The sequence below is a fragment of the Sceloporus occidentalis genome, unplaced genomic scaffold, assembly GCF_023333645.1.
Source record: "Sceloporus occidentalis isolate IW3139 unplaced genomic scaffold, rSceOcc1.0.p SCAF_27, whole genome shotgun sequence".
NCBI lineage: Eukaryota > Metazoa > Chordata > Lepidosauria > Squamata > Phrynosomatidae > Sceloporus > Sceloporus occidentalis.
In genome coordinates, this window is record NW_028317007.1 from 8124993 (window position 1) to 8141715 (window position 16723).

At 37.6% G+C, this 16723-nt stretch overlaps 1 protein-coding gene across 1 annotated transcript; it reads right to left on the reverse strand.

Moving 5' to 3' along the window:
- Positions 1-1645: 1645 nt before the first annotated feature.
- On the reverse strand, positions 1646-16538 carry LOC149299895 (UDP-D-glucose 4,6-dehydratase-like). Its single transcript, XM_089485925.1, has 12 exons — positions 16489-16538; positions 13374-13440; positions 12830-12898; positions 11644-11734; positions 10489-10631; positions 9046-9144; positions 8111-8170; positions 5918-5961; positions 4739-4904; positions 4022-4080; positions 2615-2712; positions 1646-1722 (listed from the first exon to the last, which is right to left on the reverse strand). The coding sequence occupies exons 2-12, from the start codon at positions 13428-13430 to the stop codon at positions 1646-1648; spliced, it is 963 nt and encodes a 320-aa protein (XP_089342051.1). The 5' UTR covers positions 13431-13440; positions 16489-16538.
- Positions 16539-16723: the final 185 nt, after the last annotated feature.

Sequence of the window (16723 nt, forward strand, 5' to 3'; positions counted from 1 at the left end):
CAACACCCCCTAGTGATGAAAGCGATTTGAAATCGCTTCTGAGGCCATTGCCAGGAGAAGGGCAGCGCCATCTTGGTAAGGTAAGTTAACCGGCGGCTCCATGCCGCTAAAAGCTTCGTTTAAGGAACGATCAGAGGTCGTTTCTTCCACTTAGTTGGTGTTCTTGAAATGCCTCGATATCGAGGCATTTCAAGAACACCAACTGAGTGGAAGAAACGACCTCTGATCGTTTCTTAAACGAAGCTTTTAGCGGCATGGCGCCGCCATATTTCAAAGACCTGCCGGCTTTTTTTTTTACTAATAAAAAAGCTCCGGGGAGCGATCTAACTGCTCCCCGAGGTTTTTTTTCTGTGTTGCTGAATGCCTCTATGTCGAGGCATTACAGCAACACGATCTGCTCGAAGAAAGCAATCTTTGATTGCTTTCTGAGCCGATTTAACCCCATGACGGTTCAGGACCGTCAAAGGTCATTCTCTGACCTTTTGACCATGACGGTCCTGAACCGGCAAAGGTCGCGAAGGGGTTAAACATTGCATCAATGGATACATAAAATATCCATTTAAAGAAGGTCAAGTATTTGCTGGCATTCTGAAGTATTGCATGCATTTTCATATATTCACAAACCGTTGTATTGCTTAAATAAAAACATAATAAAAACGGTAACAGCATAAAAGCACTTTCATTCTATAAGGCTAGGTTTCCACTTGTTTTTTTGTGTGCTAAAAACGCCCATAAAAGCCAATTCAGCCACACGGCGTTTTTTTAGTGAAAAAACGCTGCAGCCAGATGTTAGCTGTTCTTCAATAGGAAATCGCACAATGCCATATCCACTTGGCGTTTTTCTGTTTGGTGTTTTTTCAGTCCTCTTTGGCGTTTTTCTGCTTTTTTGGGCTCTGTGGCAGTTTTTCAAAATCGCAGCATGTTGACACTGGCGTTTTTTGCAAGGAAATCTTGGCGTTTTTCTCCAATAGAAGTCTATGGGAGAGAAAAAACGCCATGAAAAAGCTATGTGGGTTTTTTGCCTTGGCGTTTTTTATGGCGTTTTTTTCCACAGTTACAATGCAGAGGATGGACCCAGTATCTGTGTGTCCTACGAGAAATAGGCTGGAAACAAACAGTTTGACACAAAACAAAGTTCATATTGAATTTTACACCATTTGGAACAAACATGCCATTACAAACAAACATACGCAACGCATCAACTGGATCCTGCGTGCCAAAAGCAACAGCAAACGATTTGCACCCTCATTTGGGGCCAATCTTCCTAGAGGAGCAGACATTCGGAATAAAGCATGCCGTACAAACCACAGAAAAGAGACAAAAGGGTCCGCCGGGGCGTTTAAGTAGAACTCTACCAAGAAAATGACATCAGGAGGGGGCAGATACTTGCCATTTATCCTAATCCCTTTTAGCTGGGTGAAAATTCTAACGTGTAAAGGCTGGAAAAACTGCCTAAGGTCAAAAAAGCAATTTCCACAGAAAGGCTAAACCGCCAGAAAAAAACGCCAAAACGCAGGCGTTTTTCATCAAGAAAATAACGCAGGACAAAAACCCAAGTGGAAACCTAGCCTAACACTTAAAAGGAAGCCATGGAATTAAACGATTGTATCAGATCTGGTTCTTCATTTTTTTTTATCTTTTGTTCTTAAGAGTCGCGCAAAAACGGCTCCAGTGCTTGCTTGGAGTCCTTCCAGTTGAGGAAATTATTTTTGTACCATTCAACTATCAAAAACAGAGAAAACGGTTAATTTACTAAATAAAACACACTAAATTGTAACAAATTCCTACAGCTCTGCCTTGAAACCAGTGTAAGAATCTCTTTGTTGCATCAACTTCCGCCACATCATCAATAGCTTTAAAACAGAGACATTTCAATCAAGGTGTCATTTGTCCCTGATGTCAGGGATTACCATTTTTTTTGTAAAATTTCAGTCGCAAATGTAGGGCCTATCACACGCATGAACACATCCATTATGAATGCTTTCAGAACATCACGGTAGGGGAAACTGCATTAAAAGCTGAATTCCGTTTGTATATACAACACTAGTTAAAAATTTATCGACTCAAGTCAGACTTTTCAGGAATTTAACAGTTTCGACATTTCAAATTCTGCAATGGCTTGGTATGTTAAAACTGAAAACACATCTCATTGAATTAAAACCCCAATTTTCCTGAAAATCCCCACTTTATTTAATAAACCTTTAAATTATTTTAAATGATAGTAAAAAGTATTACGGCAGAAAACGTTTCAGGCAACAATGCAAGTGGCTCACAATATGCAGTGGGCATACTTTGCTTTTTGGTAGTAGTATTAGTTTATACTTTTTGGTTACAAGTATTTGTAGTTCACTACTTCAAAATGGGAAAATAATTGCTGTGAAAACTATTAATGTCACATTTCAGAAGCAGCTACCCAACGGGATGTACCCTCGTTACATTTATTTATATAGCGCCGTTACAATCAGTCAGTAAAATAGTTTAAAATCCCACACAATCACTGGTACAAAGGAGAAGACGGCCCTGGTCTTACAAGCTTACAATCTAGTTGGTTTAGGCATGAACCCTAACTTATTAATGCTAAAACGAACAATGCCGCTCAGAATTTAGGACATACTTGTTCTTCTAATTCCATCTTTCCAATGAACTTGAGGTCTCCAACCTAAACTGTGAATTTTTTCAGACTTCATCGGATATCGTAGATCATTTATAGGTCTAAATAAAAAAGCAAATATTACACGATAAGTAAAAAGTACACTGAACAAAAACACTACTTTGTGTCTCACTCCACCAAATTCCTAGTGAAATAACCCAAATTATTTAAGTAAATTAGAAGAATGATGGAGAGAAACATGTAAAAATATACAAGGATTTAACAAAGTACAGAAGGGATTTTTATTTTAAATGAAAAGAAACGTTCAAAAGGCTTAGATGTAATAAAAATGAAGCTTTACTTTATTGTGAAAGTGGTAGATAAGCACAACAGCCCCCCCCCATCAGAAGTGGTAGGGGCTAATACAGTGAGGAAATTCAAACATGTATTGGATAGGCATGTGGCCATCTTAATGACTGATCAAGTCCTTACAGCAGGAGAAAACTAGATGGGCCAAATAGTTCTGATCACCAAAATCTTGATACTTGAGAGAGGCAGACATTATTATAATTTATGATCTGGGAGAAGGATATAAAACTTTATTAAAGTTTCAGTGATTAAATATGATGTTATAAACTCACTGGGGATGATATATTAAAAGCACATAATGAAATGAATCAAAAAATTATCTGCATTATTTGATTAAACAAGTCATATGTTTATAGTGGCTCTGTCATCTACAAAGAGGCAGTTTTAAGATCTACTAATGAATTCCTATTTTTTTTATGCAACACTGTCAATTTAAACCTCATTCTAGTCATTAACCTTTATTACTCTCTGTATAGCTCTCTTTACGGGGAACAGGCTTTTAATACTCACTGTGTGTGACTAATGTCTTTCACATTCATGTGGCTAAATGCAGGCTAATGTATCTGTGCAAACAAGGACGCCAGCCACAGATTTACAAGCAAAGCACAGATTGGCCCAAAGGTTCTGTTTATGAAAGCAAGTTTTGGGCATAAGGAATAGTGGCTTAATCCCAGAGCAGGAAGTGCAATGGTATATGACTGCAGAGACGCCTAACCATCTCTGGTCCCAATCTACTTTCTTGCACCTGCAGGAATATTAGAGAAGACAACAGAAGAGCCATCACGGTGAAAAGAAGAGATTGTAGTAATAATAATGCTAATAATTATTTGTGGTACTGAGGACACACTCAAATTCGGTGGTATACCATTGGTACTACTTGAAATATAGAAAGTAGAAGTTAAAATTTCAGTACACTAAATACATAAGATGGGCTGCATGTTACCTTACATACCATCTTAATTCCCCAGGAAGGCTGTTTATCAGTTTATCGTCTCCAAGAGGTGAGAAAGACAGACATGTATAATTTCTATCAAAGTCAGATCTTTCTCTACTTAAATTTACCTGTCATTTACATATTCCACCCATTCCTTTGTTTCGGTTTCTGTTGTTGTATCTTTGATCTAGGCAAAGGCGATAAGCAAGAAATTATTAGATTAGCTATTATACTATATCTCATCAAAGCCAGTAAAACCATAAGCGGCCTTTATTTCTCCAGGTTATCTTTGCTTAATTTCATCATAATACATTTTTTGTAAAGAAGCCAGACCAATTGGCATTCTGTTCCATCAAACTGCTAGTATCATATAAACCCTAAAGCATTTGGGCTATCAACAATCGCTTTAATCTAAAGAACGTTCAGTCATTCTGCTGCTAAAATGGGAGTTGTAAAAACAAATGCTTAAAATAGTTTATGTAAAATACTTAATTTTTCATATTTTAGTAGTTTTTTAAAACTCAACAGCACCCCATTGGAACCTTGAACTTCCAAACACTCACCTACATACACATTACAGGCAAAGTTGACACCATGTCTGGAAAAAACATTAACGATGGCATGGCTTTTTTTTGGTTATAATTGACCACAAAGTTAACTTTTTTTGAGGCCCGCTGATAAATACTGGCTAAGTCACAACCTGGAAGCTTGTTAACAGGACAGCCTTGTGTATCAAAGTTTGTGATAACCTCTTACTACTACTTTCCCTGAATCTAGACTCCACCATGCCAGACAATGCTATTGAAGAACACTAGAACCAAGAAATATGTACAGCAGTGACTTACCAATTCTATTAACTCTCTAGCAAGTTGAGATATGGATATTTCAAAACTGGTTCCAACATTGTAAATTTCTCCAAGTTTGCCGGTTTTCAAAATGGTCAGTAACGCTTCCACAACGTCCGTGGCATACAGGAAATTTCTTGTCTGGTGTCCAGTGCCGTGGATACAGCTTCAAATGTAAAGCATTACAAGCAAATATATTTAGCTGTATGCTACATTTTTACAGTTTGGTATACGTAACAGACCTATGTACTTGTTTTCCACGTAAAAACAGCACAAAAACTGTATTAGTAATATAAAACTACATTTATCTATAGGAAATAACCAACTATTGCTGATCTTGTACATCTGTTACTGAACCCGGCTGTGTTGCAATACAATACTCTAGACTAAAGTTTTAGCCGAACCTTTCCAAAACACACATTTTCACCTAAAAAGTTTGATAATGTTCAACACTCTGAAGAGACAGGACCCCTTGAAATTATAACAGATGTAGTTATACTATGAAGAACGCTTCATAGTATAAATTGGAAAGGAGAATCAACTTCTATGAAAACTTCATCAAAACAATCTTATCTAAGCAATCATATACATTTTTTCCCCTGCAGATAGCTTAACTAATACAGAAAGCTGAAAATGCTTAGCGGTAATACCGTAGTGTTTTCCTCTCAATTACAGTCCTATATTTGTTTTGCAGTTTGTCAGTTTAGGTGAAAGGTTAAACATTGGGTAGTGGTACTAAGTTGTAAATCTAGAGCTCTACCAAATACCAAGAGCCCTCTCTGTATGGTGCTGGCACGTGGGCTAACATTTGGTCCTCAAATTTTGGAACACGTAGAAGAAATAAAGAATTTTCATTAGCTTGTGGTTTCTCAAAATAAAAGATTGCAATATGAGGCACCAGTTGATATGTGAAATCTTTTTTTAAATGGCGACATGACAAGTATATTTTGATGAAATAATGAGTGACGTCGCTGCATAATTATGCTCTTCGCTGTCCTTACTTTGATGATTAGACTGCATTAGTAAATAATGCTACTTAATTACAGAGATTGTATAACCGGCTTTGAACTACAAAGTTATTAACTGCATTGAGTCACCCATTTTTAGCTTGGTCAACAAGCCTACGCGTGATGTATAAATGGGTCCAAAACAGCAAAAAAAATGTCCAGAAATACTCACCATTTCCTGTTGTGCTGCAACAAAGAAATAAATTTGGGTATAACCTAAACAAATGCAAAAGAAAACCTAGTTACTGAGTGTGATACATTCAAACGGTCACACATTCAAATGCAAAGCAAGAAAAAAAAGGAACCTCATAACTTTAACAAGTATTAGGTTCATAATAAATAACACTGCCGTCCAAAACACTTCTATATTGGTTAACCCCTTTGCGACCAATGATGTACCAGGTACGTAATGAACATGTGCCCCTGGAGGACCAATGACGTACCAGGTACATCATGGGTTAAAAAGGGTCCCATGCCGCATGCCGATATGATTGCGAGGTCTTGGTTATTGCTGACTGCCCTGCTTGCAGATAGGTCAGTCTAGAGCAGATTTACTACAGCCAATCACATAAACTGATAGTTTAATGACAAAGAATGTGTCTCTTTTCTGTCTCTCTCCTTCTTACTGTGATTGTGAGCTGGAGGCAGACTGAAAACCGTAAGTTAAAGTGGTTCCCGAGTCATTAGAAAATGAATAAAAAAATATATTTAAAAAAAAAAACTTAAGCCTGAACCCTAAGGAGTTAATTATTTTATGTATATTGCATAGTTAGTGTGGAATTATGGTTTAAGAAAATACAAAAAAATCAAGTTAATAAATATATTTTTGGTGTTTTTTCCCAAATTATACTGGCTGTGGATAATTTATCTACCTGTAAAACGTAACTTTTTTTTTTTATTGAATTACAAAAAAAAAAAAAAAAAGTCTTGCACACATGTTTGAAAAAAAATAGATATAATTTGTGTGGGTTCACCAAATAAGAGAAGGAAATAACTGTTGAAGAAAAAGCGTAGTAAAAACAAAAAAAATTGCTCTGGTCCTGTAGCGTCATAGCAATATAGAAACTACATATTACTAATGTACGGATCATTGTTTGCAATGGCCTACTGTAAAGGTTTTCTTCCAAATGTGCTATTGTGTTCTCATTTCAGGTGGGATCTATGACACCTCTTTAGTACTAGTGGGGACACTAGACAGGACTGACCACAAAAAAGGCAACCTTGAACATGCAAATCTTAAAAAGGAATATTAGGGCTTTCCTCTTATCTTATGTGTGATATTCGGCCTTGGAAAACGTTGCATGCTTTGAACGATAACCTGTGAAATGATGTGTAGGGCTCTCCTTTACTTGTACCAACATGTTAGCCTGTCTAGCAGACAAGCATATCAACAGTATCTACCCAAGCCCAGCCACTATGTGCGGGCACCAGACGGTGCTGTCTGCCTTACATCACAAAGCAAGTAGCTTTCCCAAGTAAAACATTGCTTTGTTTATTAAAAGACAACAATTAGCGAACCAAACCAGGCTATTTCATGGACACCAATAACAATAATGATAATAAAACTTTTTCAAGAAGTAAAAACACTATTAAATAAATACCAAAACAAATATAATGCAAAACATGAAACAAAGTACAAATAAAAATTAAAGTCATTAAAGGGTCAGTAAAGCTTTAATATAAAGATTATATTTTTATAAAATATCAGAAGTTCTGATAAAGGATAATAGGATAATGATCAAAACAATTTTTCTTTTTTCATTTTTATTTCAATGTAAAGTTTTATCACTAACAGGACTGAAACGCTAATATAAACTGCATTTTGTTTAGCAGAAATCCCTGAGTGCTTGTTTTGATCCTTTGTAGCACTGAGGCACTAAAACAAGGGAACATTGTGTATATGTATATATATATATATATATATATATATATATATATATATATATATATATATATATATATATATATATATATATAGTTATATAGTTATATATATACACACATATACATACATACACACACACGTACATATATATATATATATACATACATACATATATCCATCCATCCAACGGGATCAGCATACGCACCTCAAACGTTCAAAACTTTCCAAGATAACAATTGGAGATTTATTCACAATATAAGGCCATATAATGCTTAGCCCGTCACTACACCTCTACACTATAGGTGGGTCCTAACACTAAATGCTTATATGGTGTTGCTTATATGGAGCTAAATATCTTCAACTATATTACTTGCCATGGACCAAAAGGTCTTCCTATTTTACATATACAAAGACATTCCTATCAGAAAAGTTTAGTGAACAAACCCCAGCTGTTTGGTCACACGGTTACAATTCTCTTACCTTTTCGGGATACTGATGTGGTCCATAAACATTACTGCATCTGGTAATCACAACTGGAAACTTGAAATACAGAAATAAACATGATGAGTCTCAATTTTAGATTCAGGTACAAGTCCTACTAGGAAATAAAGGCTAGTCTTGTTAATTGGAAAATATCAAAATGGCAAAGGCTAAATCTAAAATGGAGGTTTGTCAAACTACATATGTAATATGGGGGCCTTGGTGTCCTAAAAACCATCTGCCTCCTTAGTTATATTGACTCAGTAGATGGCCTCACCACTCTTCATCTGTAAGGAGGGTATTCACTTTGTTCTGCGTAAGCAACCCGTCTTTATCCACAACCACAAGTCTCAAGAGGTGCATTTCTTAAAGCCGGAGTTTGCAAGTTGAACATTTCTACACCCTGGCTTCACGGTGCCGCATGAAAGTCTGGGCGCAGCGTGAGGTCCGGTTCAAAGACTTGCGCAGAACGCGTGGGAACTAAGTAGTCAATTATACATTTTATCTATTCTATCAGTTATTTTATAGCAGTCTGTGTTTCCAATTTATCACAAAACTAGAGTGCAAGCTATTTGTCATTAACCCACTATGCCTTTTAGTGTATTGTTTGGGTGGCGATTATGGAGTTTTAAGGCTTCATCAAGGGAGCCATATTGCCAACACACAGGGTTATAATAGCTGTACTTCTGCTTTCACACTGGACAGATTGCGGGGTAAACAGTTTCTGCTGTGAACGAAATGAGCGACAGCTGGTGAATTGCAGAGCAGGTAGGAGAATTTGCTCAATATCCGAAATACATCCAGAGCAGCCTAAATAATCCTTTCACACTTCACGACATATGGCTGCGTAATGCTTCATTTCCACACATACCCTACTGAATAGAGTCAAGACTCCCTGCGCTAATGAATCCTCGGCTATCTCAATGCCTCCTTACCTTGTATCTTTCCCAGAAAGACAGCACAAAGCTTTCTGCAGCTGCCTTGGACGATGCATATGGATTTGTTGGCCGTTTTGGTGAAGTTTCATCAAATTCCTAATGAAATATGAATTTTAAAACATGGCAGTGGACTGGAAGAGTGTTAAAAACCTGCATAAAAACAGATTCTATAGTAAAAGATTAATCAAAATAAATTTCCAACTGGGTATTAGTTCTACTTTTTAAAGCACTTAGAAACGTACCCTGAATTCCAATGTATATTTAAAAAAGAAAAAAAAAAATACATAATCTGAAATGCACTATTAAAAAATATATACATACATTTTATATAGCTTATGCACAATAAATAGATATCAAATATATAATAAATATATATATACACACACACACATACATATACATATATATATACATACATACACACACACAGGGTCGACAAATTTGGTTTGGATCTAGGAGCCAGCCAAAAAAGTTAGGAGCCAGCTTTTTTCTTGCCCAATCTTTTTTTTTTTTCTGGGCTTCTGGGGTGTGTTGAGCCTTGCCATTCACTAACAAACACCATACAGTAACAGGCACATGCTACCATCTTATGCTCACAAACAGTAACACGCACACATGCTAACATTCTACACTTGTGTACACACATGCATACATACACACACTAATACACAAACTCTAACACGATATGCAGACATACACACTCACGCCATACTGTAACAAACACCGTACAGGCTATTACCACACGCTTACACACTGGCTAACACTAATTATATATATATACATATACATACACGCACACACACACATTCTAACACTATAGACACAAGCATCTACTCTGATACTATACACACACATACACTCCAAGAACTGACTCCAGTACTATGCAGATACACACCGACTCTGACACTTGAGTATAGACACACTTGAGTCCAGCACTATACATATACACACATACACACTGACTGACACTACAGTATACATACACTGACTCTAGCACTATACATATACACACTGATTCTAACACTATAGTATACACTACTCCCCCTCCCTCCTTCACTCTCTCACCTCGTGGAGATCAGCCACACCATTGCCTATCTTCTGCCATTGTGAATCCTGTGCCCTATGCTTCCCTGCAGGGGTACGGTGAGGCGAGTGCGGTGCAATACATGCCCCCGCTGGGAGCCTCACAGCACCCGCTACACCACACCCCGCAGAAAAGCATAAGGTTTCATGATGGCCGCCCTTAAAAACTCTGGGTGGCAGGAAGTGGTTTATAGTCGCCATGGCACCTGGTTTTTCAAGCCCTGTATGTATGTATGTATATATACACACACATACACAAAGAATATATTCGTAAAGTGGTACTTAACAGGAATGGATTCTCATACATGTTTGTAATTAAATATTTATCACAATCTGTAGTGTATAAGGTACTCTTACCTTATCAACACTTCCACCATACACTTCGTCGGTACTTATATAAACAAACTTTTCTACTCCTACGCCATAAGCGGCATTTAGAAGAATACATGTGCCATACGTGTTCACATACGCAAATTTATAGGAATGCCGAAACGAAAGATCTAAAATCAAGAAAACAGCGACAAATTATATTAATAAAAATGCATTTTTTAATATCCCAAATTGACAGGCGAGTTGTTGTTGTTTTAACCCTTGCTGAGTTAACTATACATTATGCCGTGCCAGCCAAACTTTATCTGCAGCAGAAGCTCACTGTGGTTGAACCTTAATAATGCATAGTGAAGTCAAGGAGATGAAACACATCTTTCCTGTCAACTCACCGTTTAGTGAATAAACTCATTTCTATATAGGTGCTGCACAAATCATGATTCTGGGTCCCTGGGGTAAAACAACTGGATAGCAGGGTAAGCCAATGGTTTGTTCCCCTGTGCTTTTAAACAGACCACACGCTAAAAGGTCAGGATCGACCACATGTGCAGTAATAAAAAAGTACGTGAGGTGCACCACTAGGCACTGACCTACCTGGTATTTGCCCTCTATGCTCAATGGCCAGTACGAGCCACTACCAAACTATATCACCACCAGAAAATTAGTCAATTCCAGTTTTCATCAAACATACATACTGCAGGCATTTTCTCAGCAAAGACATTAAAAGGCGCCATTCAACCTACTCTTGACACTTTGAGCAACTAAATGCAGCATTGGATACATCATTCCTAGCACTGCTTGTTTCAGGGTCAGATCATTTAGAAAAGTAGGCCTATAGGCGGTTGCCATAGAAACCGTTGCCACTACTTAAAAGGTTTGCCCTGGTATGAAGAGATTAAAATTTCATTGTATAGAATAACATAAAATGTGTTTTCTTACCACATTAGCGCAATAAATGTTTCTCAAAACGGAAAGGCACCCAAGCTTGCGCCTTCTGTGCTTGGCTAGGCAGGCCCAGGGCAGCAGCAGCCCACCTGACTTAAAGCAGGGGCCAGATCAACATTACCAACCTAAGCTTTAACCTCATCATGCCCGTGTATGCAAATTAATGTGCGGTTACTACTTATACAAAAGCTCACTAACCAATGTAACGCCAAAAATATTACAAACACAAAAATATCTTACCTACATGGGTTTGTGCAGCAAAATGCAACACAATATCAATATTTTCTGTCTCAAACAGGTGTTTTATGAAATCCGAGTCACAGATATCACCCTGGGGGTAGAAAGGAACATATCCACAAATGAATCATAAGAAATTAATAATAATAACAATGACAATAATATTTAAAATACGTAAAATAAAGTACCCTTCAATGTTATGGATTATGTCTTTGGGCTAAACTGACCGCCCGAGAAACCCTAAAAGCAATAAAAGACGTGCATTCGGGGGTCTTAGGAAATGAAACATTCGAGGGTCTTAGGAAATGAAACAAAGCATTGTGGCTAGTGAAACAACCAAGAGAATACTGGTTTGAGATACCAAGAACTGTAACTTTACAATAATTACAGAAATAAATGAAAACATAAAAAATACTTACTCCTCTACATTACACAATAGTATACAACTGAAAAAGCAGATACATACTATATTATCACCAATTTTAATGAGGGCACACAATTATATAAAAATACGCGGTGTTTCATGGCATGCTTAACAAGGAATAACTACCAAAATCGGCACGGATTACTCAACACATTTTAAATAATGTACGTGTAAGTGGCAAAGGACAATCACACATAGTAAGCCTAACATCTGGCATCACTGAAATACAACTGATTAATATATGAAATATTTGAAATGAGAACAAGTTTTTTTTGTTTGTTTTTTTTAAATTATTATTATTAGAGTTCTGTATCGGGAATAATATTGCGTTCTGACTCGACATAAGACACGTTTAAGCAACAAAAGCTTTGCTGAAGGGCATTGTAATTCTCAGAAAACATGTGTCACGTTCGTAATTACGCCGATTAAAAGATTATTACGGAACAATATATAAAGTTGTTGACTAGTTAAATATCCAAACCTTAGACCCGTATTACTGAACCGCAGAATTAAAATAACATCGGGAAAAAAGCGTATGCCAATCAGCACATTAAAGTGTCTTATTAAAGATTATGTGTAATAACACAAAATTCGACTGATTTACTTTGTAAAGAAACTTGTCTATACGTCATTTGTATCTCATTACTGTAGATGTCGACATACATCTACAGGACAAACTTATTTTAGGAAAAGAATGTTTAGCACCCTCTCCTCTTGTTAAAATCTATAGAAGGGAAGCAAAGGTCAAAACGGTTGGTACTCCACCTGTAAAAACTTGTAATTTGGTCTATTCGAAATAGGCTCAAGATTTTTCAAACTGGCGCAGTAATCAAGCTAGGAGGAAAGAGAAAAAAAATGTAACAATATTTCTAAAAGAATACAAGAAACGCGAGCAACGTCACATCAAATGTTTAAGTCAATTCTAACTGTTGGTTGATTCAGGAAATCTGCCTATTTAGTAATAAAAAAATTCTTAAAAAGCAGACATGTCACAAAGATAGAATATGTATTTAGAGGAAGATGTCATGTATGGATTGTAAAACACTGATTAAAAGCGAGTTCACGTGGTAGTCTAATATGCCCTGTTTGCAGAAAACATGTAAAGGTTATGAGAGGGGAACTGAACCAATATGCTAGTTTTACAAATCTGACCAAAACAATTATTTGCTGTATTCACATGCAAGCAAAGGTTCAGTTACAAATGAATTATGATAGATCATTTATAATAATTTTATATATATCTCTATCTATATATAGAGATATATATATTCCCCTACAACCACCTCTAAAACGTGCCACGTTTCCTTACCTTATCAAGGTTAATGATAAAATAGTCAGGATGGGCTTCCACCAGTGATATTATCATATGTGATGCACTTTAAGAAAAAGAAAAACTTATTTAGCATATATATATATATATATATATATATATATATATATATATATATATATATATATAATACATACACACACTTACACATATGGGGAAAAAAAGTTCCCTTTTGAACATCCATGATAATGTTATAATAATACAGTTATTTACTTTGGCATTGAAGAAAAGTAGGCATTAATTTCATTTTGCTCTGATAAACTCCCTTTTTCTGCAGACCATTACAGTGATCTAATTTTAAGAAGAACCCGTGTATTACACCTCTCCCTGTGAAGGGGTTCATAGTAACCTGCTTAGAGGTTAGCAAAAACTAGGGGTGAATGCGCTGAATGGAGAGAACATGAGCCAGTGAGGTCGGCAGAAGACATCTGGTCTTTGCCACCCTTAAATGGTTAAGGTGTGTGGGTATACATTTATATATGTATATTATTTGGTTTTAATATATGTATAAGCTTTTGCACATCTAGTGTATGGAGATAGGTGGATAATCATGTTGTCTTATCTGCCACGTTGAACCACAAAACAAGAATCTACAATGGATCTGGAAAAATGGTTTCCACTGTGGAATAGGAGACAAGATACAGCTCAGATGAGTACATTTTACATCCGCCCTTCTAAAGAAAAAATAAAGTTCAAGCGCCTTGGGGCCTTCAAAATTCCAAACATTTTGTGATAGCACAGGACCCTCACAAGATCATGGAACCTTTCATGAGTCCTCTACTGCAGACATCCGCAGCAACATTTATCTTGAAGAACAAAAGCATTTTTATAGTACAAGCATAACTGTTGAGGAACTGTTCCATTACAAAAGCAGTCCAAACCATTGCACCCATAGCAATTCACATGACATGATTTCATGTACAGGCCGATAAGAGCTGCTGTCAGGGAATTATGTGTCCCATCAAAAAAAGAGAGAGCTTGTCCGTTCATCCAGCACTCATGATCTACTCATGTTTTAAGAAAAACTTTGAAAAAGAACAAGAGAACTTTGGAGCATATATTCTAGAAGAATAAGTGATGGGTTGACTCAATGGAGAAACATTCCTGCCAAGCTTCCCGTCATTGGTACCAATGACGAGAAGCTACCTTCTAGTACTTTGTGATGACAGAGACCCCTTACTCCATATCCTCCCTGATGAAAGAGGATCATTGACTTTTTCCCATGTGCTACATTTTACAGGCGAGTACACAAAACACGTGAAAGCCAGAGCCGCAGCACGTTGCTACCAACAGTGATTGAAACTACTAGTGACCAGGGCTGACCAGCTCACGGGGGGAGCAAGGAAGCAGAGTGTTAGCTAAATAAGTAAACTTCCCGCATAATATGAAGAAGCGCACATTTGTCTACCACAGTGGCTGCCAAGACACTGGGGTTTATTTACTAAATAGAGAGTTAACAGGATTGCAGGAGGCTTGCAGGACGTAGTTTCAGTGACTTCGCTATACATAATGAAAGGTCAACCCCAAGCTGCTGCTGCAGGAAGAGTTTAGTGGACCATGTATAACATATAGTTAAATCAGTGGATTTCTTCAAATTCTCATCCACTGAATTATACATTACACAGGACCAGCTAAGCACTTCTTACTGGAGAAACGCGCCAGTATCGGCCCTTCATATGCACTATGCAGATGCTGAATTCTTGCTTTTTTTCTTATTGTATTTATTGGTCGTTATTATTCTAGCAGCAACCCGGGAATCTGTATGTGTATGCCTTTTATGCTTTTAGGTTGTGCGCCCCCCTTTCTATATATTTTTTGCGTTGTGCATATTTGCAGGTTCTGATCAAACCTTAGGATTGAGAAGCCCCTCCGGCCACACAGATGCCTCATTAATGGTGTCCAGAGAAGGACTGCTGCTCAGTCCCATTCATTCAGCTCCTTGGTAAGCATGAAAAATTAGGGGTACTTTGACATAGCGACAGGTTTAAGCAATGTATGGACATATAGTGTAAACAAATTGCTAATATCCATGCTTTGGGGGATTTTAAGTAGTGTTTGCCGAGTAATTGAATTTATTTATTTTTTATATTTCGCCATCATATTCTGTAGTGTTGTACAACGGGTAGACAGGAAAGTAAGTGTCTATAGAGATCATATCCCTGCCTCTGAGGGATAAAACATGGAGGCAGGGGCAGAACAAGGTACAACTCTTAGATATGACATCATATCAAGGTGTACAGCTGCAATATGGTTACATAAGAGCTGTGATTGGGGTCTGTATTGTGAAGAAAAGAAAAAAAAAAAACCTCATCTTCTTAATCGGCCCATAATGCCCACTCACCACTGCAGTGTCCAAAAAAAACAAAAAACGGAATACAGGACAGTTGGGAGGTATGCAATCAGAGTAAGGCTAGGACTTTTTAAGGCTGCAACTTCTATAAGTTATAGGCAGCGGTATGGAGTGTCCCACCAATCAGGAAAGGAAGGTGAGGTTTATATTTTAGAGCTTTGTGATCCAAGGAGAAATCTGACTGCCTTTTGGAGTCAATAAGGAATTTTTCACCAAAAATTGGAAAAGTCAATAAATAGTTTAATTTGGGTTTTCTTTTAACTTTGCTTGAGGTAAATTTTTTTTTTTTTTTTCTTTTTTAAGGTTGAGAAATCGTTTTGACCATTGCATCGACACGTTTTCTACAGGGAGGTGGGGGTATTTTGCTAAATATCAAATAATGAAGAGTCAAAGGACGTATATGCCAACTTGGCGCACGGAAGGGAGCTGCTCGCTTAACGGTGTGTTGTACAATGCACTTGTGTGTGAAGGAATGGCAGTGTTCGATTAGCACACATATGATGGGCTAAAGCTACTCCTACAGGTGTACATGGGAGCCATATGCAGGAATCCCTCCCCATAAGTACGTTTAGGGCCTGTGTGGGCCAGAAGAGGGTTACCAGCGTAAACCCATCCGAACACATAGCGCAATGATGTATTCCGCTGTCAGCCAGAGCCTTAGTGAATACACCCCACTAACTAAATAACCCACAATTATAGCGTCCGGGATATAATCCACCGGGTGTTGCCTCGCACCGGACTTACATGAATCCAGCCCCGCCGGTCACAAGCACCCTCTTGCTGTACCCATCACACTTCTCAGCTCCCATTTCACGACTTCCACCTCTCCCGTGAACAGTCGTGACCGACAGGACGGGCAATTAGAAGAAAGCCTCCACTACGAGTGCACATGAAACATCCGTCCCGACTGCGGTCCCCTTAGGCTGGCGTAAAGACCCCGATACGTTTTCATGATCTGCCGCAAAGCGCCCCCGCTCTT

Coding starts and splice junctions, on each gene's coding strand:
- LOC149299895 (XM_089485925.1), bottom strand. CDS start 13,430: ATGATAATATCACTGGTGGAAGCCCATCCTGACTATTTTATCATTAAC. Junction 4,081..4,738: donor CTAGAGAGTTAATAGAATTG/GTAAGTCACTGC, acceptor GCCTTTGCCTAG/ATCAAAGATACAACAACAGA. Junction 1,723..2,614: donor AGATGGAATTAGAAGAACAA/GTATGTCCTAAA, acceptor TGTTTTTGATAG/TTGAATGGTACAAAAATAAT.